The sequence below is a fragment of the Carassius gibelio genome, chromosome B7, assembly GCF_023724105.1.
Source record: "Carassius gibelio isolate Cgi1373 ecotype wild population from Czech Republic chromosome B7, carGib1.2-hapl.c, whole genome shotgun sequence".
Lineage (NCBI taxonomy): Eukaryota > Metazoa > Chordata > Actinopteri > Cypriniformes > Cyprinidae > Carassius > Carassius gibelio.
The window spans coordinates 104,601-127,946 of NC_068402.1; the positions used below are offsets into that span (position 1 = coordinate 104,601).

General features: G+C 40.0%; 3 protein-coding genes and 1 long non-coding RNA gene across 8 annotated transcripts in view; 2 read left to right on the forward strand and 2 right to left on the reverse strand.

The window, feature by feature from the left end:
- Positions 1-23,346, reverse strand: part of LOC127962265 (uncharacterized) — a 72,865-nt gene that overhangs the window by 36,581 nt on the left and 12,938 nt on the right. The gene's annotated exons all lie outside the window — the stretch shown is intronic.
- LOC127962288 (uncharacterized) overlaps positions 1-23,346 on the forward strand; it is a 153,310-nt gene that overhangs the window by 27,249 nt on the left and 102,715 nt on the right. The gene's annotated exons all lie outside the window — the stretch shown is intronic.
- LOC127962240 (heterogeneous nuclear ribonucleoprotein Q-like) lies at positions 7-10,345 on the reverse strand. 2 transcript variants are annotated; one of them, XM_052561780.1, is made up of 13 exons: positions 10,180-10,345; positions 8,479-8,634; positions 7,548-7,666; positions 7,150-7,257; positions 6,908-7,021; positions 5,517-5,693; positions 5,304-5,439; positions 4,013-4,218; positions 3,354-3,503; positions 3,151-3,272; positions 2,092-2,455; positions 1,891-1,917; positions 7-539 (listed from the first exon to the last, which is right to left on the reverse strand). In XM_052561780.1, exons 2-13 carry the CDS (start codon positions 8,621-8,623, stop codon positions 501-503), a joined length of 1,707 nt encoding a protein of 568 aa, XP_052417740.1. In that variant the 5' UTR covers positions 8,624-8,634; positions 10,180-10,345; the 3' UTR covers positions 7-500. The 2 variants fall into 2 exon arrangements, with proteins under 2 accessions (XP_052417740.1, XP_052417739.1); XM_052561779.1 differs by lacking the exon at positions 1,891-1,917.
- LOC127962281 (acylphosphatase-1) lies at positions 9,903-18,019 on the forward strand. 2 transcript variants are annotated; one of them, XM_052561835.1, is made up of 3 exons: positions 9,903-10,186; positions 16,991-17,077; positions 17,604-18,019. In XM_052561835.1, the coding sequence occupies exons 2-3, from the start codon at positions 16,997-16,999 to the stop codon at positions 17,817-17,819; spliced, it is 297 nt and encodes a 98-aa protein (XP_052417795.1). In that variant the 5' UTR covers positions 9,903-10,186; positions 16,991-16,996; the 3' UTR covers positions 17,820-18,019. The 2 variants fall into 2 exon arrangements, with proteins under 2 accessions (XP_052417795.1, XP_052417794.1); XM_052561834.1 differs by lacking the exon at positions 9,903-10,186 and adding an exon at positions 16,553-16,750.

A 23,346-nucleotide genomic window follows, 5' to 3' on the forward strand; every position in this document is an offset into this window, starting at 1 on the left:
AAAAGACAAGTTCTGAAAAGAACCACGTTCCTGGAATGCCTGACTTGTCCATGTGAGGCGGTTACACCAAAAACCCGCAGATGTTCTCCAGCCGAATCCAAGCGCTTTAGGTTAACATGGACATTCCCGACAACATTGTAGTTAGCACAAAAATATACATCAGCGTCAAGCTCCTCTGAGCCACTTCAAACGCAGGAGGAAAAAAGAAAAAGAACAAAAGTGCAAAACACATCTGATGTGTGGGGATCCTTGAGAGTCTGAACTTCAGCTCCAGAGCGGGGCGAGAGGAGACTTTATAACCAGGGGGGAAGTAGTGAGCTGGTTAATTTAGAGGGGGCTCCGAATTGGGTCTCGACTCGAGAGCTTTAATGGTTTGTCAGGGGATGGCAGTATAGGAGATTTGCTTCAATACAGGCTGGAATATCATTGGATCTTTGAGTTTGCTTTAACCTTGTGAACACTGGTAGCATCCGGTGTAACCCCATACAACAAGTCAGTCTTCATACTACCTGGTCAGGACCAGCCTCGACCCCCTTTCCCTGGCAAAACAAAAAACACGCATGCTTTATTCACACGAACACAAGCGGCGGAGAAGCATCAGGTTCATGCAAGACCTTCAGAACAAAAGCACAAGAGATGAAGGTTTTCAAAGAAACATGGAGACGTGGCTGACATTACTACGTGTGCTGAAGTCACAGGACTGGTTTAGCGGTTACTTTCACCTTTAAATCATTATGTGTGCAACAGACGGGTTTGAGATGCATTACGGTGAAGGCTGGGACACAGAATATTTACAAGTGACAATGATTTTGGCGATGAAAGTCCATCTTTAGACTAGTTTTATGATTAAGATGCATTAATACAGGGGTTTTAAAATCCTCTATTTTGAAGTTTACTAGCAATTATTATTTCTGTGATTCATTTGAAATACTTTAAATCAGTAGATTTAAATGCATAATTCCTCAAAAGCGACATTTTTCATACAGTAAAATATTTGGACACTTAATGTTTACTGATTATTGGAGTGTTTTACAAGAAATTGGATGTTTTACAAGAAAATACTACTTTAGTCTTTCTACTTATTGACATTTAATTCAATGTATAAATCCTTCCCAATAATTTTTTTCCCATTAATTATTTTACTGGCAAGTTTACTAAATGATTTAATATTCATCCTTGTGTCCGAGGTTATGTAGTAAATACATGCTAGGTTTCTTTAAACTATATTTTCACCGTTTTGCACTTGGAGATCTAATCTGCTAAAACAGTTGTTTTATTTAGGGACAGGGACATTGAAGCCATTTCAGAGCCAATTCTAGACCTGCACCCAAATGCTTTTTTGACCAAACTGAAATTAAACGTCTCATTTAGAAAACCTGAAAACCAAAACTAAGTTTAAAAATCAAGCACTAATCATTTAACCACCAATACTCAAACTGACTTGTATCAACTGTACTCAAGTCTTTAACAATATAATAGTTTTTACTCCATTCTGTTGTTGAAACATTTAACCGGGCTAAAAGATGTCGGTTCATCAAAATGAAGGTTGATCAACTAATAATCTTTATTTTTAACGCTAGTTTGTAAAAACAGTCATGTTTACCTTTTTTAGTCTATCCATGTTTTGAGCATGAAATACACACTGATACAGTCGAAACGGAGAAGTGCTTATTAAACGTCATTTCAGTAGATTATTTCTGCTCTCTAGAGTGCTTTTAGCCAATAATGAAAATTAATTTGGGTGCATCACCAGCAGATACTCCAATATAAAAGCTGAAACACAGCCGAGCACTTCTCCATGAACACACTTTGCAAATGCAGGAGTCGAAAATAAATCAGTGTACATAAGTGCCATGAATTTCCAGGAATGAAAGAGCAGAAAGTGCAAACCTTTGGTCCATTTCGTCCACAAGGTGCCTTGCATATGTAAGCAATATGAAAAGGAGGGGAAGGAAAACACAAACGCCAAAACATGTATTTTGATCACTACGTCCGTTGTCAAATTTGTCTTAAATGAGTGCAGATCTAGTCTAGAGCGCGTCAAAACCTCCTGCCAGCACTCCAGGAGTGCTCCACCCACACATCACGTACCACTCGACATCTCTGCTGGAGGCCTCCTCTGGACCCCCGGCCCCCTCGGCTGGACCCCAGACCCCCGCGCGGAGAGAAACCGGCCCGTCCTCTGGGAGCGCTGGAGCTGCGGCCCCTGGACAGCGTGGGGCCCCGGACTCCTCTGTTTCCTCTTCCTCTGATGTGAGACTGGAAGTCATCGTAGCCGTAGTAGGGGTCGTCGTAACCCCCTCTGTAGTTGTGATAGTCATAGCCGTAGTAATCGTAATAATCTTCATAGCTGTAATAGTCGTGCGGATACGAATAACCTCCTCGAGCGCCTCGTCCTCTTGCTCTCGTCGGGGGATGCATATGCGGCGGCCCGTAGTAATAATACTCATCATACCTGAAACACATGCACATGTTTACAATCCACACACAACCAGTCAGGAGTCGGAGTGCATCTGAGAGACCTACAACATTAAACACTGTATCTGACCCTGGACCACAAAACCAGTCATAAGGGATTCATACATCATCTGGAAGATTGATAAATCATCTCTCCATCGTTGTGTGGTTTGTGAGGAGGACAATGTTTGTCTGAGATACAACTATTTGAAAATCTGGAATCTGAAAAAATCTAAACATTGAGAAAATAGTCTTTAAAATTGTTCAAATGAAGTCTTTAGCAATGCATATTACTAATCATAAAAATTAAGCGTTGATATATTTACAGTAGTAAATTTACTAAATATCTTCATGGAACATGATCTTTACTTAATATCCTAATGATTTTGGCATAAAAGAAAATGTAGCAATCTATTTTTGGTTCATACAATGTATTGTTGGTTATTGCTTCAAATATACCCTTCAATATCTACATCAGTCTGCTCATGTGCCAGTGATTATCCCTCATATGTCATGCCACAGGGTGCCGACCCCTGGTATACAGCAGACTCTGACAAAAAATGAAAATATAAGTAACTGCATTAGTTACTATGAACTTTTGCTCAGTCTTTTAGTCATTTTTAGACCTTGAGAGCATCGTTGTGCTATATTTTGTCCTTGTGTGTTCGTGGGGAAGATCATAAATCGCCTTACATCTGAGTTTTAGCAGCTTGTCTCTGGGCCTTTCGCTCTTTCCTCTTCTGGTCAGGCGGCTTTGCAAAGACAATTTCAATTTGTTCCCCTTCTAAATCCTTCCCGTGCATTTCAGCAAGAGCCTGCGGAAAAACACTGGTTAAAATCTGTGCATATATCACCAGCGACCTCTCAAAAGATGCAGAGGAAGATATAATAACTACCTTCACAGCACTGTCTCTCTCTTCGAAGTGGATGAAGGCGTAGTCTTTAAGCTTTTTAACCCTTTCCAGTTTGCCAAACTGACAGAACGTCTTCTCCAGAAGCTCTTCTGTTACTGTGCTGGCCAGGTTTCTTACAAACAGGACTTTGACCTGAACAACACATGCAAATTAATCACATCAGTGTAACCTTGACCATGTATAATTCAAGGCTCTGCCATCTAATCTCATTCAACACAGGAAACCATTTAGCATTTTAAATGTTTCTATATTTAACATTGGCATAACAAACAAACACAAACTACTCTCTAATATAAACTCTCTCCCAATGTTGTGATGTTCAAAGATTTATTAATTCTCATTATCAGTAATCGACCGTAAGTTGCTTGACTGAAACGGTGTCATATATTGTATATATTAGTTTTTTGTATTTCTCATAATTAAGGAATGTACCGTATGTTACATTATGCAACCATGCAAGTGAACAAACCCACAGATAGAGACGACAGAAAACTGACGTGCTAAGTTCAGAATCATGTTTTTTTTTGTATCATAACCATATTTCCAAAAAAAACAAACCATGTATACTGAGATAGCTGTTATCATGGAAGTAAATACTCATGGCTATGTGTTGCATGTGTCATCTAGTGTTGCACACACACCTTAGCCATGACTTCAGGGTCGGGGTCTTCTATGGGATCGGCCCATTCGACCGTCACCACATTGCCCCACACCTTGACTTTGCCGCTCATTAACCTGCGCCGCGCCTGGGCTGCTGTTTTATGATCCTCATACTCCAGGAAGCAGAAGCCGCGGTTCTTCTTCTTGTCGTCAGGCTGATGGTATAAGATGACGTCGTTCAAGCCCTCTGTTGAGATTGAGGACGGAAAGTTATTTCAGGAAAACTCACGTTTGTTTCGACACAAATACAGCAAACACTTGACTCTTCAGTTCATCAAAAACTACAATAAAAATGGACAGATTCATTGCAGACATGCAGTTCTCTGGAGTATAGTTTCAGTGTTTAAATTCAGTTAGACCGACCAATGGTGCAGTTTCTCAGGAAATCACCAGGAATAATCTAATGCTTTGTAATTACTGGATGACAAGTGTAAAGCTTAAACACTACTGACAATTTTATATTTCCTTTGTTGTCAAATGAACTAAATACAAATAATGTACAAAGAAAAATAATAAATAAAACCTGGTATTTTTATGTGGTGATTTTAAAGCATTGTGTATTTATCCATGTGTATTTTTATTAGTGCTATCAAACAATTAATCACATCTAAAATACGTTTGTTTATATAATGTGTGTGTGATGTGTATATTACGTATATATTTATAAATAAAATACAAGAATATAAATATATATGCATGTAAATATTTACTGTATTGTGTTTGTACTTAATATTTACACAATACATATACAGAGTACACACGTTATGTACACAAAAACTTATTTTGAATGCAATTAATCGCTTGACAACATTTTTATTTTTATATATTTTGTTAAAAATAGAGAAAACTAAAGCAGAAAACTAAAACAGAGACAGGTTGGTCCTGTGCATGTGCACAATATAGTGTGCTTTGTCTTTGCGCTAACAAAAACTCAATTTTTCCATGTTAACATTAATATTAACGCAAAATTATGAAGAACTTATGATCTAAACAACAAACCCTCATCAGAGAGCTCATGTTTTTATCATTACTGTATCAAATGACATCCTCCATACTAGAAAATAACAGACCCCTTCTGACTTATCTGAGAAAAAACATTTCTTTGCGAGACATTGTTGCTAGAACCTTCCAGCGCAAATAGTGTGCATAAAAACCAGTTGTAAACCCCTGGCGTTGATTTTCATGTTAATGTGTAAAAGAAATGCATCAGTGCATCTCTAATGAACACACACACACACGAGCATCTGAACCGTTAATAACACCAACACTAACCAGTAACTTTGGCAAACTCCTCCACGATCTGCTCCTTAGTCTTGCTCTTGGGGATGGACCCCACAAACAGACGATTGTTGGCAACAGAGATGCACACACCGATGTGTTTCCCGGGCCGGATTTCATTGTTGTTACACTGCAGCAAAGATTACAGTCAGCATCTCAAAGGCCACAGGTGGACAGAAGAAATAAAGCAAGCAGACGATGACTCACGAGTTTGACGGCTTGCTGCGCAGCCTCTTTAGTGCAGAAGGTGATGAAGGCGTATCCTCGGTTGAGTCCGCTGAGCGGATCCATCATCAGACGCAGATCCCAGATGGGGCCCGCTTTCTCAAACAGAGGGACCAGCTCATCTTCAAACAGATCTCTCGGGATCTTTCCCACAAAAATCTGAGCGTTTGAGGAAACCAGATCAGCCACGACATACAGAGTGAGGTCCCAAATAAACATGATACTGTCAGCCCACTCTTTCCTAACAATCAGGAGTCTGTGACATTAACAACAACATACAGCTCACTACTCTCTGGGACTGTTGTGTTTCTGGTTTCACTATTATTAGTTGTCCTCATTACAGTGTAATTACACAATTAAACATGTAATATTAATAACAACATGTACTTACTAGAGTTATGGGTAGGATTTGTTAGGAGTTGTAATTAACCCTAAGTACATGTAACATGCATTAAGGACACTGTAAGTGTTTCCTTGTTTTTGTAGTTGTTAACACTTTATGTGATAGTCTGCTTTAAGACATTCATAAGAGTAAGTAACTGTGCTACTATGTGTCAGCTAGCAGTCATTAGAGTATCAGACTGTCTGTTAATATCTGCTCACACTTTATTATGACGGGTCTACAACATACTGACTATGAGAAACATTACTAGTATATGTCAACTTATTCTGCTAACCCTAAACCTGACCTAACACAGGGGCAAAGATACTTGTAGTTAGTGTAATGTCTGTAGTGGAAAGTGTTTAAGGGCTAAATCTGTCACCTAGGATTGATTTCCTGTGACGTTTTTTCCTTTTGAGTGGCATGTTTAACCTTATTTAAATGTGTGCATCATCTTTTGTGTGAACTTCTTAAGTTCAATCAATGGATTACAGTAATAAGACATTATCGGTGGTTACAACCAAATTAAATCAGAATCAATAAAACACAGATTTACACTAAAATTACAATTTCACAATTCTGAGATGTTTTTTTTTTAAATAGTAAAATAGAAAAAGGATTTTTTGTAACACAAAACAGTTTCATCTTTATGAAAGCATCAGTGATTTGTGTAAAAATGCTCATTAATTAAGGAACTAAAAGATATCACAGTGTATACATTTGTAGGGTATATCTTTTAGGGACTGTGCGTGAGTCAACTACTACTTCAGCAATTAACTGACTAGTTAAAACACTACGTAAATTCATAGCCCTTTCCTGCTGTAGTCAATAACGAAATGCATTGTCAATGTGTTAACATGACACTGATATGATGCTGTATGCTTTAAGATGAAGCCAAGAGCAGCACTTTCATCACTCAGATGATGACACAATGCATTTAGACGGAATAAAACAGCCATCAGTCACACACACACACACACACAGGACTGACCTCTGTGCCCACGGTGGGCTGTACCCCAGCATGGCTCGACCCTGGGGGAGGACCGCCGTACTTGCGCTGCCCCGTCGTCACATCCAGTGTGTAGCCAGTTCTCTCCAGCAAAGCCTGCGAAGTAGAAAATAAAAACACTTGACCATCAGACAGCACCTGGGGCAATAGAAGAGAAAGCAGCAACACAAACAGCAGATAGACAGGAGGATATATCATTCAACTTCAGGAACTGAAAGACTTACGATGATCTTGGCCTCGTCTGGTCCTTTAGTGGAGTCTGAGACTTTGGTCCCCTGTTTCTCCCTCTGCCTGTACGTCTTCATCACCCCACAGAGGAAGGCACTTTTATTCTGTTAAAACATGAGCAGCTGTGTTCAGCAGCTAAAATAAACCCCAGGACTCGAAGAGAAGGACTGATCAATGACCCGGGACTGAAGACTACTGCATCGTATATTGTGAACGTTAACAGCCGGAAACCAGATGCGTGTCTGTACATTAGATCCGTGCATTAGGCAAATCACATTTTTTGATTTTTTTACTTTGTGACAGATCTCAATTAAGTAAATTTTAGTCCAGCATTACCAGAGATTCTCAGCAGATTCGGTGCACGAGTGCATTAGTTGTGTCTCCTCAAACATACCTGAACGTGCGACAGGTCGCTGTCTTTAAACTGCAGGAGAACTTGCAGAGCGCCCTCTTCATTGAACTCCTTCAGAGCCTCAATCGCTCGATCGTCGAGATCGCTGTGAGACACGAGTCCTGCACAAAAACACATCCGTAACACACTTCAGACTGTTAATACGTCCACCTTCACTGGATGATCAGACACGAGTTTACAATCCCAGTAGAGCAGAGCACTGCCTGCAGCGTTCCTCATCGCTCTGCATGTGCTTCCTCTGACGCCTGACAAGCAGAACTCAGGATAGACGTCTCATTTAGTGTTCAGCAAACTGAATACATCCAAACAGGTTTGGAAATAACTGTGGCTGAGTAACTGACAGAATTTACATTTTTGGGTGAGCTCTCTCTTTAACAGTTAGACAGCCCAAAATACTGATGTGTTTTCATCCATTTCAACCATTCAGACCTCAAAAATTCTTCATATATATGCAAAAGCTATCCTTAGTTTTTGGACATGTGTATACATCTGTATTGTTATTGGTCACAGAATTAGTGCCCAACTTAATGTTAAATAAAGTAACCAATTGAACAAAAAAAGGTCTGCTGACGCTCAAACTGAATATGGTGCTAGCAATGCCAAGCTCATGGGTTCGATTCTGAGGGGAAAATATATGCAAATGTGTAAATGTGAAATATTCATGTGCCAAAAACAAACTGCTCTGCAAAACCCAAGGATCTTGATTGGCACTGATGGTTCTAGAGCACATTTAACATCATAGAACCTTCCAATCCCATAAGAGGGTCTTATGGTGGAAAAACATTCCACTTTACAAAAGGTCCTTTGGGGAACCAAAAATGACTCTTCCCTCTCAGTTTCAAGCATGACTGTAAATCCCATTCTGGAAGCTTTACTGCAACACGCAATCATTCAGAGAAGTGTACGGTCTCACCTGCTATGTAAATCTCATCTAGTTTGACTGCCACTTTTCTAGGTAATCCGGCGTCTAGAAGCGTCTGGAAGTGCTCTGAATGAGTAACTGCTGGAGACTCCACTGGTTCATCCGTACCATTGCCATTGATGTGCTCCGTGGCCATGTCTCCGGGACCTGTGCAGATGTAAGGGGCCAAATTAATCCAAAACTGGGTCAAAGTGGAGCGATCTGGAGCCTGCCGGCTGTCTTTACCACAGAAGTGATCCAGAAACAGATTTAATGATTACAAACAGTATTCGTCTACTCTATTATTATAATGCAATATGCATACAGTTTTCATTAGAATACAGGAACGACATTCACAGAAATAGTATTTTATTATACAGCTTGGATTTTTACTTCACAGCCATTCTTAGGTATCAGATGAGAAAGACTGAATTAAACATCCTGAAACAAAACAATTTGCAACCATCAGGACTTCAAAACAACGGTGCATGATCAAACATGACATATGTTGTTTATTAAAGAACACTAACATGATTTTTACTGGGGAACCCATTGGGCGGGGTTTTTTTTTTTTTGCAAAGAAAGCAAGTAGATACAATAGAAAAAGAATAGAGAAAGCTAGTGCTAGAGCTTTTAAATATAAAACTAATCAAAAAAGGAAATAAGAAACTTAGAAAGTACTTATTATTAATAGGGCAAATTAGTGCAGCATTTATTTACATAAACAATATACTCTGGTTTGATGTAACGTTTACCTCAATCATACAGAAACCATATATTGAGTAATTTTATTGCTCAGCACTCACGTCTGATCGAAATGAATTATATTAATAATGATGGCCTTTACGCCATATTTATACTATCAGACTAATATTATCTAATAGAGTATTTGTACAATCGTGACTCTATAAAGACACTAGCATCGTGTGCTACATCTGTTAGCGCATTTCATCATTCAGACCTCCACGTGTTCCACCGGAGGATAGTTCCCGCGTCACGAGCACGAGCACGCGCAGAGCCTGCCTGTCAACAGACAAAACGGCCATTTCTGTCTGAGAACCTGTGATTTACAAACGCCCGACGCGTTTGCGATCAATAACTTCATTAAATAACGTGATCGTAGCCGTTTATTTCCATAACGTGTGACAGATTTAACCATGTTATTCCTCGACAAATGTTTTCACTCCGCTTCCAACAGCAGCCAGTGTTTATTAAATGACTTGTTCTCAGGCTGTGTCTCTTTGTTGTGTCAGAAGCTGATGACTAGGGCTCACTCACTAGGCCACAAAACACGAGTTACAGGACACTCCGCCTCAGAGAAGACTTACACTACAACCGGACATCTGCTTGACAAACAACACACGAACACTTCAGTCATGGTTGGTTGTGTTAAGTGCGTTTGTCTGACAGCGCGTGTGTGTGTGTTGGGGAGGAGGGCGAGCTCGTGTCTGATCCGCCAGCACACACACACACACACACACACATCATGACTTCACCACACTAACGTTACTCCAGCCGTATACGGGCACGGAGAGATAACAACAGTCCGTGAATCACGCCTAAATGTGTGAGAGTGTGTGATCTGAGGTGATGTGAGCCGCGCGCACGCGCCGCCACTGAAGCCGGTCTCTCGAACGACAGCCAAAGAAGCGTCACTTCACCGCGAACACAACCGACTCCGCGCGCCGGAAATCTCAGAGAACGTGCTCATACCTGTCAGGTAATATCTTGGATTATGTTGGGATAAATCCAGAGGGAAATGTACTGAAAGAGAATAAAGTGGCCAGATCCCGCCGTGTCTGCTCTCTCACTCTTTTCAATAGGTCTGGTGCAAAATGGCGGACAAACTCATGCCGCGGGAGATCTTTTTTTCCCGCTTCCGGTTGCACGGGGTTTCTCGCGCAGCCATTAGAGGAGGACACACGTCACACCGAGCGTGTGCGGAATGTGTACTGAATACTGCGCACTAGCTTACTGAATACTGCAAAGACTGTGTTGTATACAACCTAGTACTTTTAAAAAATAAGGTTTAATAAAAATAAGGTGAGTCCCAAATCGCGTATTAATGCACTATTAATATATACTAGGTTTCTAGCATAAATAGTACAAATAGTGTTCACGCTGAAAATTCCCAAAAGAAAAAGAAAACGCGTAGCATTTCAAAGTATTCTGTAAAAAGTAATAAAGTAACACATTACTTTTTAATTTAGAAGGAAATATCCGAGTTACTTAAAAAACTATTTACTTTGTGTTCACGTCTTGACTGACAGCTCTCGTGTTGCCATGTTGAGAGAAATCGGGAGTGAGTTTCCTCAATTAATAAAAATGGTCAAATGCGATCTGAGAATACTATACAAACCTCATTTAATTAAATATGTTCAGTAAGACAAATATAATTTATGTATTTAATCCCATTTTATTAACCAGTGTATTTGCTTCTGTTCTTACCTTCGAGATACACTTCAACCGTACTGATTAAAAAAATTATACGTTTGTGTTTCAGCTGTTATTTCTGAATATTGTTTAACTTTCTTCTCCTGCATCATCTTCATGTAATATATTGCGCTTATTTTTAATTAAGTGAATGAGTCATTTTATTTATATAACACTATACTTGTATTATACAACGATAGCTAACATACAAAACGATCACTACATAAATCAATAAAAGAACACACAAATTTTATAGACACTTCATTTTTAAAGATAGTCAATTAGTTGTATATTTCCTTTAATAGATTACGTTTTCTTAAAAACATTTGCAATCGGTTCAATGTTTTTGCATGTAAGCTCGCACGTGTTGTCCAGCAGATGCCGCCAGATGAGGAAGATTAAACGAAACAACTGGTTAAACTGATTCAGAGCCTCGAATAGCTTCGTTTTAAACACAAAAACCTTAGTGTACTTCCGGCTAAACCCTAATTCATGTTCTACCCAGGGTTGCAAGGTCTGCATAACAAAACCATTAAACCCATAAACCCTATACATATTTACAGTCACTGTCAAGCATTGCACAGTTCTTTCAGAAGTCCAGAAGTTTTTCTATTCTTCTTTGAGAAACAGGCTATGAGCGCTCATTAAAGTCCCAGAACAATCAGTGTCATACTTGAACATATTTGTTTTTAATTATCTGTTGTAAGCTTGCTTGTATCTGTAACAATTTGAGAACAAAGAAAATCAGCTAATTTATATTAATTTTAGTGCAATGTGAATATCAAATCACACAATGAATATTTCTTGTTTGAAATGTCATAACAGCACTATTTCACTGAGAGGTTTCATCATGTGAAGTAACTGCTCTGATGTCTAAGCACAGAGTGCTGTTATTAACAAAGTCTGTTGTGTAACCTCATCATATTTAGTAGTACCATGGCTGAATAACTCGACTAATGATTTAAAAGAGAACACATAATTATGTGATTCATTACCTTTGTCCAGCAAGCAACACTTCAGTGTCTGTTTACCAGAAACATGTCTTTACTGATGTCTTGTGTTACATCATTACACGTGTCGATGGCGACCAGTGAGTTATACAACCTTGGATGATAAATACATTAACACAAATACTAATTAACAAACATCACAACAATGTATTATGAACACACGTGTATTAAATGTATTACATGTATTTAAAAATATACTCTTTTTCCTCCTCCTCCTCCACCTCCTCCTCTTCCTCTACTTCCTCTTCCTCATCATCCTCCTCTTCCTCTAACTCCTCCTTTTCCCCTCCTCCTATATATATATATATATATATATTATTATTATTATTATTATTATTATGTTGAGCATACCTATTATATTTGGTCCATCAGGCTTTTATGGAATAATATGAAGCAAAAACAGCTCAATTTTATTTAGAGACTCAAAATTAGAAATAATATACAATTTAGTGCAAATGCTGAGATTTATGATGATTGAATTCTTTTGCTTGTGTGGCAATGCTGTTGTCGGGAATTTAACCCAGCGCCAACTATGGCAAGAAATATAGACTACGCCACCCCGGAAACTGGCCGGGGACCTACCGGTATACAAATGTATCACCAGCACACAGATACGTGGTGGCTGAGACAGATATCAGACACAGTACACAGAATTCAACAATTTATTCAAAATCACTAATTTATATATACACACAATTTATTATTTTAATAAGCAATAAAAAAAGGGATAGGCATGGATCTTAAAAATATGAAAGACAAACAATTTTCCGATTTCAGAACTGGGGGACTCAAGTTACTTATCCAATGAACACAGCAAACACTTGTGCTCTAACCACACAGCATCACCCACGTTGTGAACACCGCAAACCTACAGCCGCACCACCACCACACACGACACTGGCTAGGACTGGTACCCCAATTCTGAAGGGAAAGGAAACAGAACATCATAAGAGACAAAATACCCACATTCATACACAGTCACATATGCACATCAGGTTATTATTTGTCAGAAACACTTATCACTCGCTGCCTGACGGAAACAAGGACACCAGGTCACTGGCAATCCTCACTCACTGGTACTCACAGACTGTGGGCAACACAACAGGTTGTGACATGTCACAGTATGCATACAAACAAAATAAAATAAAATACAATCTTAAGTAAAGCAATTCAAAAGAAACTAGTCTGACAGAGAAACGGCAGTTAAACACAATGGTTGCGTCAAACACTTAATGATTCGTCTGTAATTACCCCCCACAAAGTTAAAGTCAAATTAGTTTGAGGGCGATGAGTCACTTCAGGCCGGGAACGCTAGCGGTTCCGGTTGTCACGGTAACCCCCCAGTGCGCTACAATTAAGTCGGTCAATTTGATCAAAGTATGCAGTACCACAACATTCACCGTCCAGTAAATGGCAGAAGAGTAGTTGAAAGAATTAGCAGGCACAATGAAGGACAGTCCACCCCGCCCAGAAGCTCTCCGGGGCCGAGACTGAAACGCGTGCAAATACTCTCAAATAGACCACAAAAGCCTGCTGCAACACCTCCTGGACCCCCGTGTCACTAAAAACACAAAACGTGTTAAATGCAAAATTTGCCGCCTCAGGATCCCCAGCAAACACCTACATGTACACCTATATGAGACATACACATGTGACATACCTGCAGATAATAACTCACACCGACCCGCGCACTCACTGGCGTACGAGTTCGAGGTTTGTAGAGAGAGAAGTTTATCCGCATCCTCAGCCACACTGCTGGACATAAACACGGCGCACACAAGATGACGTCATATCCGTGACCCCCAAATGACATGCTACCTGGATGTCAATCACATCCCCTTTTATACAGGTGGAATGTACCACTTTCCCAAAAAAAATGGTTGATCATATCACTACAATCCACCCCCCCATTAGTCATCGTAGTCCCAACGATGAACAACTCTGCTAATCCCAAGGTCTAAACCAGGCCACCACGGAGTTAGCACCCACGGTGGACGTGACAGAGATTTGATTAGCCTCACTCCCTACAGCTCGTGGTAAGCGGTAGAGGTTTGAATGCTGGCCTGCCCCTACACGTCCAGTTCGTCTTGGGGCCCGTCCAGATATATTGGACATCCCCAAAGCAACGGATACGGGCTCTGGATGTAAACTTGCACTACTCTCCCCTACCCCTACTGCAGGCCTGATAGCCAAACTCTCGTCTCCAGAGGCAGGAGTTAATCGCCCTTCGGAAGGAGCTCTACTCACCTCTGCACCCCTCTCACTTACTGGTGGCGCTTCCACCACATACGCTACATCGCCATCCTCCAATTCATGCTCCATTTCATCCTCCATCATCAAGGGTGCTGATCGTTCAGACTGATCCCCCAGAGATTCCGTCAGAGTCGGACTGCCACAAACACAGGGTTTTAAAGAGGTACGATGAACATGGCGGAGCTTACCAAGGTCATGTACAGGTGCTACCGTATACACGGACCCACCCCCCCGGGGTGCCCGAACTACCTGATATTTTATCGAGCTCCATAAATCCTGGATTTTATGTCGTCCCAAGAATCCATGCTCTCGCAGATAGACCAATTGGCCCTCCGCCAAAGGCTGCTCTCTAACCCTTTGATCAAACTTGGCCTTACGATTTAGAGCTGCTGCTTGCAGCCGCTCTCGGGCACCCTCAAAGGCCACTTGGAGACGAGCCTGATGCTCTTCCACCCAATGGTGGATTCTACCAGACACTGGCTCTTGCACTCGGCCAAGCAAGAAATCCACCGGCAGTCTCGGCTCCTGCCCAAACATCAAAAAGTAAGGGGTTTCACCCGTGGACTGGTGGGGAGTTGTATTATAGCAGAATATCACCTGGGACAAACAAGAAGCCCAGTCCCTCTTTCTCCCAGTGGGCAACGTCCGCAATAAATTGTGCATAGTCCGGTTAAACCGTTCGCACTGGCCATTACCGGCTGGATGGTATGCCGTGGTGCGAGACTTACCCACCTGATAGAGGCTACATAACTGCTGAATGAGATGGGATTCGAAGTTCCGGCCCTGATCAGAATGGATCCGCCCCGGAACTCCAAACTTATAAAACCACTCTTCCACCAAAACACGGGCCACGGTTTCTGCTCGTTGATCACGAGTAGGTATTGCCAATGTGAATTTACTAAAAACATCCGTCATAACCAGCACATTTTCGTGCCCAGAATGGGAAGGCTCCAAGACTGTGAAGTCAAGGGCCACGATCTCGTTTGGACGGGAGGACAGTAGATGTGCCATGTAACTCCGAGCAACTGGTGCAGCCTCCTTGGCTTGCTGACACCGCTCACATCGCTGTACCCAATGTGCTACATCGGCCGACATCCCTGGCCAATAGCAACGTTGTCGCACCAACTCCAGGGTTCGTTCAATGCCTTGATGCCCATGACACTGATGTAATTGGGTCAGTACCTCAGTCTGTAACACAGCAGGCAGCACTAGCTGTAGCACCTCTTCACCGCCATCGGGACGGCAAACCCGTCGATATAACAGGCCGTCCTGTTCCTCCAGACGGTCCCACTGTTTAATCAGCAGCAAAAGCAGCTTGACCAGCTTACTCAAATTATAACCCGAAGCCAAAGTACCCAGTTACGTGGTCATTCGCCACGTCCCACTTCTTTTATACAGGTGGAATGTACCACTTTCCCAAAAAAATGGTTGATCATATCACTACACTTGTAATGTAAATCACTGAGATCTTTCTAACAGTGCAGCAGATACTGACATAAAGTGCTCTATATATCAGTGATCTCTCTCTATCTGCAGTAATGTGTATCAGTAAGATGAGACGTAGATGATCCGCACATATAACACAGTGATGGAGAGCTGAAGAAATCAAGGCTCCTCAGAAGATGTGAGATGTTCTGGAGGCTTGTGAAGATCATTCCTCCGCTGAGGAACAGTGAAAGTAAAGCTTCTGGAAACAAACGCTCCTCAAAAGATCCTGAGGATCAGATTTGAGACTGTAAAGCTGTAAAAGTAAAGTACTTTTCGTGATTCGAACCCATGCGAATTTTACCAAGGCAAAACTGCTAAAAAACGTATATTGCTAAAAAACGTATATTTTAATCCCGGGAAGCAATTTTTATGGGGGAACCTCCCGGAAGCGCGATTGGGCTAGTTTTGGACCAGTTTTAAGAAGCAACTGGGCAGGATTTGTTGTGAAAACCTGGCATCCCTGACGTGCTGGGGATATACTTCTAATTACAGGAGCGTCTTTACTGATAAGATGTGCATGAAAATCGCATTCGATTTTTTGCACAGCCCTTAACAGGATATTGAGTGAAAACTAGCATTTCACCCCCCCCCCCCCCTTAATGTATTGTTATTAATCAAAGGGGTAACTTAAAGTATGTTGACATCTTTCTGTTTAAAGTTTTACCTTGACTAGTGTAAGCCCTATTAACCGTCTTGGCACATTTTCCTAAGCACCTGGATATGAGACTATAGATGGTTTAATATCTATTTATCTTCATACTCACCTTTCTTTAGGTTTCTGTGAATGTAATCAGATGAATCGTCTCTGGTTTTATGAACTCGGTGACCTATTATGTGTCCAGTAGCGCGGAAGAGTTGTGTTTACACTCGTTACTTAAAAACAAGACAACTCAAACTTCCCGGCCAGTTGCGTCAGACGTCACGCCGTTACCCGGATGCCTGACGCACGGAGACGATGACGCCGCTGCGCATGTGCCGCTGCACAAACACAAAACAGTCGCTACTTCACATGTGAAATAAACTGCATTTCCAACGCCAATAAAGTCGATTTGACGCGGATTTCCGAAACCAGAAAGCTTTTTCTTATCGTCCATCCACCGGTACGTCACACAGTCTGCATCTCTTAGTAAACCTGGACATGTGTGTCAAACATGTTCACCGTTTCCAGTGAGATCCATTGCATTTCCATGGAAATAACATCTTTAAAAGCCATGTCAAATGCTGTAGGGAATAAAAGTGGTTGTAGTTTCTAGCAGCTAGTATCCAGAGATTGCAAAGCAGTAGTGAATGAGACGGGTGAGATGATGATGTGATGATGATGAAGGTCCTCCCTGTTTCAGGTGGTCATGTCCTCAGAAGAGCTGCTGTCTGTAGATTATGAGGTGTTTGGGAGGGTGCAGGGTGTGTTCTTCCGGAAATACACACAGGTAATGAACTCATGTCGTGTGTGTAGGGGCTAGTTGTCACATGATTTCTACATTACAGGTGATTCTGTCTCAAACATGATAACACACACACACACACACACACACACTCTCTCTCTCTCTCTCTCTCTCTCTCTCTCTCTCTCTCTCTCTCTCTCTCTCTCTCTCTCTCTCGCTCTCTCTCTCTCTCTCTCTCTCTCACTCATACACTCCCAAAAAAGTTTTGTTTTGTTTTATTGGTTTTAGTTTATTGCTGTTAAACTCAGATCAAATTCATATTATGGACATAAACGTCCAACTAAAGATATACTCATCTTGACTTCACCTGCTTTTATTCTGTTCATGTGTTTGTCAAAATCTGGATTTTGTTCTGTCCTTGATACTGTTTCTTTTTTATTCAGTTTTAATGATAAGGTCTGACCTTTTGTTAATTTTGTATTTTTTGTACATGATGTAAATCGGTTCCTTCTAGAGTTTGCAGTGCTGTGTTGATGAGTCCGTCTGGTGTGTGTGTGTGTGTGTGTTTCAGTCCGAGGGCAAGCGGCTGGGTCTGGTCGGCTGGGTGCAGAACACTGATGTTGGGACGGTTCGAGGTCAGCTGCAGGGTCCGGTCTCTAAAGTCCAGCAGATGCAGCAGTGGCTGCAGACCAGCGGCAGTCCTCAGTCACGAATCGCTAAAGCAGAGTTCACCAACGAGCGGCCCATCAACAAACTAGACTTTAAGGATTTCAGAGTTGCTCGTTAATGACAGAACAACTCAGTTAGTATTTATTAACATATACTACTTATTTATTTTCCTTCAGTTACTCATACAGATGAGGAAAAAGCATGTACTGAAGTACATCTCTCTTTTTTTTTTTCAAAATATCTCTTTATTGACGTTATATAACATCTATACATGAAAACACCTTCCTGATGTAACAAATAATATACAATATAAACTCATTGTCTGTGCTCACTCCTGTTTCTTAAATGTAGTTCTGTTTTATCATGGATTAGCTTTCTTTCACACATTATATATATATATATATATATATATATATATATACATATATATATATATATATATATATATATATATATATATATATATATATACAGTCAGGTCCATAAATATTGGGACATCGACACAATTCTAATCTTTTTGGCTCTATACACCACCACGATGGATTTGAAATGAAACGAACAAGATTTGCTTTAACTGCAGACTTTCAGCTTTAATTTGAGGGTATTTACATCCAAATCAGGTGAACGGTGTAGGAATTACAACAGTTTGTATATGTACATCCCACTTTTTAAGGGACCAAAAGTAATGGGACAGATTAACAATCATAAATCAAACTTTCACTATTTAATACTTGGTTGCAAATCCTTTGCAGTAAATTACAGCCTGATGTCTGGAACGCATAGACATCACCAGACACTGGGTTTCATCCCTGGTGATGCTCTGCCAGGCCTCTACTGCAACGGTCTTCAGTTCCTGCTTGTTCTTGGGGCATTTTCCCTTCAGTTTTGTCTTCAGCAAGTGAAATGCATGCTCAATCGGATTTAGGTCAGGTGATTGACTTGGCCATTGCATAACATTCCACTTAAAAATCTCTTTGGTTGCACCAGTGTCTGGTGATGTCTAATTGATCTCCAGACTTCAGGCTGTAATTGACTGCAAAGGATTTGCAACCAAGTATTAAAAAATGAAAGTTTGATTTATGATTGTTAATCTGTCCCATTACTTTTGGTCCATTAAAAAGTGGGATGTACATATACAAACTGTTGTAATTCCTACACCGTTCCCCTGATTTGGATGTAAATACCCTCAAATTAAAGCTGAAAGTCTGCAGTTAAAGCACATCTTGTTCGTTTCATTTCAAATCCATCGTGGTGGTGTATCGAGCCAAAAAGATTAGAATTGTGTCGATGTCCCAATATTTATGGACCTGACTATATATATATATATATATATATATATATATATATAATATATTAGTAGTTTAACACCAGCAAAAGATTAATGTATAAAAAAGCAGAGGTGGGTTTAAGTGTCCTTGAAAAAAAAGATAAACATTTTTCAGATGTTTTAAACTAGATTATTTTCAGGTGTTGTCTGCACAGTGATAATGGTAATTATTAATTATTTACATTATTTCTATTAAAGTTCTATAACATTTAAGGGTTGTGGTTAGGAAAGCTTAATCCTTTTGAGTATATATATATATATATTTTTAATGTACAATCACACAAAATGTCATGCTCAAATGTATACATTAATGGGATGACCTACAGCCAAAACAAACAAGTAATTAAAAGCTACTAACAATAATAAAAAAAAAAAAGAAAGTACAAACCTGATTCCAAAAAGTTGGGACACTGTGCAAATTGTGAGTAAAAAAGGAATGGAATAATTTACAAATCTCATAAACGTATATTTTATTCACAATAGAATATAGATAACATATCTAATGTTGAAAGTGAGACATTTTGAAATGTCATGCCAAATATTGGCTCATTTTAGATTTAATGAGAGCTACACATTCCAAAAAAGTTGGGACAGGTAGCAATAAGAGGCCGGAAAAGTTAAATGTACATATAAGAAACAGCTGGAGGACCAATTTGCATCTTATTAGGTCAACTGGGAACATGATTGGGTATAAAGCGATCCTCTCAGAGTGACAGTGTCTCTCAGAAGTCAAGATGGGCAGAGGATCACCAATTCCCCCAATGCTGCGGTGAAAAATAGTGGAGAAATATCAGAAAGGAGTTTCTCAGAGAAAAAATACAATGAGTTTGAAGTTATCATCATCTACAGTGCATAATATCATCCAAAGATTCAGAGAATCTGGAACAATCTCTGTGTGTAAGGGTCAAGGCTGGAAAACCATACTGGATGCCCATGATCTTCTGCTTTTAAACAGCACTGCATCACATACAGGAATGATACTGTAATGGTAATCACAACATGGGCTCAGGAATACTTCCAGAAAACCCTGTTATCAGTGGTGACTGTCAGTTTATGTACATATGACGGAAATGTACAGAAAAATCTATTAAAGACGTAATTAAACATACTATAAACATTATTAACAGCAATTATTATATGATGCAATCAAACTTAAAGAAAATGTAGTAGTTCTGTATGATGTTAACAAAAGACCTACTGTAATAGCTGCAAATGACAGGGCTGAAAATGAACTTTATTTTATAAAATGATGGCATACAGTGATTTGTTTTTTACTTTCACACTCACTTGCCCGTGATTTATCATTAGAGCTCACTGGATTTTGTTGCATTGCCAACATCTGCTGATGTACAGTATATTGGAAAATCACCTATATGGAAAATAGCTGTCAGTGTGAAAAATCCTTTAAACAGAAGAGATACTGCAGCTTTTATCACTTTATCAGATCCTTCCTGGTTAGTGGACAATGTTATACAGGTGCTGCAAATCATGACTGGGAGAACACATCTGCCCTGCTTTTGTTTATCAAGATTCACGTTCCTTACTTTATGGCAAATTCTTATTACATTTAAGAGTTTTTAAGAAAGACAACAGGAGATGCACTTGGTATGGATTTGACCAGAAACAATGGTTTTCAGTAAAAACATCTGATGTATTTGTTTTTTTTTTTTTTTTACAAACATTGATTAAATGTTAACTGCTGGACTGGAGTGCTGTAGATTATTGTGATGTTTTTATCAGCTGTTTGGACTCTCATTCTGACGGCACCCATTCAGTGAAGAGCACCATTGATGAGACACTGATGCAGTGCTACAAACCCTTCAGCCAAATTTCATTTTTGGATGAACCATTCGTTTAAAAGCATTGGTGTTTAGTGTTGGATTGTGGTTCCATGTTGGCAGCTACAATAAAACCAAGTGTTTATATAAAGTTGTGTGCATATTTCAGCAGTATAGCATTGTTTAGAAATAAGCAGCCACTGCATCAACAGATCTAGGCTCATCATTCGAGGACTGGATCTTTGCAGGCCTATTTCCCCTCATGAGGAAATTACATTTAGATTCATCATGATGTCCATAAAACATGCATCTGCATAATTCTTTGCTCTTATGTTTCATGTGTACATCGAGCAGCGTGTCTGGTACTCTCCCAGAACCAGGACTCCAGAATGAATGGCTGTATTGTGAAAGAGCCAAACATTCCAGGAAATGAGTGTTCCCCGCCCCCTGGTCTCCTTCCAAAGCCTAGACGGGACGCTTACTTTCTGCAGGAGCTTTATTAAGTCCCAGACACCCATATGGATGCCTGCACCAACTATGAGTCCAGATCCATTTGATGATGCAGGCTAAAGCTTGTGCTCTGTAAGGGATTCATATTCATCACTTGTCATTATTAGTGAGCTCAGCCATCTGTAAAAGAAGTAGTCAGATGTTCACAAAAGACATGATGACAATATATTTTCATTGGTAGGTGTCTAGGTGGAGGTATAAACTTGGGGGGCCTGACCTGCCATTGATATAAAGACAACTTTTATAAACCATGTTTACAACCCTGTTTTGTAAGCCCTTTATAATAGCTACTGAGTATTTATTTTAGTTTATATTGTGTGTGTGTGTGCATATATAAAATAACCATGTGTTATATTCTTATAAAGCTTTCTTCAAATTACACTTTGATGAACCTATAATAATAATTATAATAATGATGATAATGTGGTATTTCACAGCTGTCGGGACGTTTTCGCGGGAAACTGCACCCTTTGTGCACCCGTGCTAAAGTCACAGAGAAAAGAAACTCCCTGTTAGTGAGTAATTTGAGATAAATTGGCCATGGATCATTCAAAACGGCAAACCTCGGATGAATCAGCTGTTGTAAAAACAAACAAACCATTATTTTTCGTCGTTCTGCTCTGATAAGATGCCCTGTATCCTGAACCACATCATCCGCGCTGGGAAGAGCCGAAGCACAACCAACCAGTGTCCCTCCGCGGGAACCATGCAGTTCAGTGTTTAACCGCTAGAGGGCCACTTCTCGGTGCAGGGATCAAGGGTCTCACCTCAGCACTGCTATCGAAGGTGGAGAGATGCGACTGAAATGATCCGCACGTATAACACAGAGCTGAAGAAATCAAGGCTCCTCAGAAGATGTGAGATGTTCTGGAGGCTTGTGAAGATCATTCCTCCGCTGAGGAACAGTGAAAGTAAAGCTTCTGGAAACAAACGCTCCTCAAAAGATCCTGAGGATCAGATTTGAGACTCTAAAACATGATTGATGGAGAAACAAGTAAAGCTGAGCTGCTTCAGTCCAGGAAGTGTTCATTTGGAGATATAACTACTACAAGTATTTATTATAGACCTCACCTTATGCATTTGGAAGCAATTGCTTTTTGGATAGTTTTAGGTCTGATATTTATTTTAACCCCAAAAGAATAACCGAAACAAGAATATTTTCACATTCTAAAGGTTTTAGTAATGATATTCCTGGCTCCAGCTGAGACTTGGCCTATAACACAGAGTTTAATTAAGAGTGCCTTTAAAATGCTGATGCACTTAACTAAATCTGACTGTATTTGAACCGGGGCAGTAAACGGGGAGCACAACTGCCATTCAAAATTGAATGTTGGGAGAATAAAAATTAACTGAAATTCAATTATAAAGTTTTAACTAAAAAAGCTACATTTGTCAAGACAAACTGTCAATGCCTTTTTTGGTAGCCTAGTTTAAAAATTTAAAAGCCTTGTGCATTTAAGGTAGATCCTTTCTTTACACTAATATTCACTAACATGAATTTCTTCCTGTAATTAGAAATTCAGCTTCTTGTGTGTTTGGCCAATTCTATTCAGATTCACACTCATCAATCGGAAGACAAGTTCTTCAGTTCTAATTCAGTTCTTCAACCCTGCAGTGTTTGATCAATTCCACTTATCTAATAATATTCCCCTTATGAAAATTACATTTTCATGTTCGCAGGTTGTAGACTCACAGCGCTGTGCTTCACGTAATGCAGGAGTCATTTCCGGAAGAAAAACAAAATCCCTAAATTCTAAATAATTCTATCTGCAGGTGTCACGTGGTCAGATCATATTAGCGCATGCTCGCGCTCGACAGAGAGAAAGACTGACACTTAAATATCTGACTATATAATTCTCATGCATAGACTTCTTAAATGGCCTAATTAAAAAATAAAAATTACTTTGAATTATAGGCTAAAGGTAGTCTTATAGCCGTTAGGCTATAGGCTATTACCGAATGCAAACCGAGTTGCTTTACCTTTAGATGTTTACATCAGGCTACGCATTCACTCATCGTTGGTTGCTAAA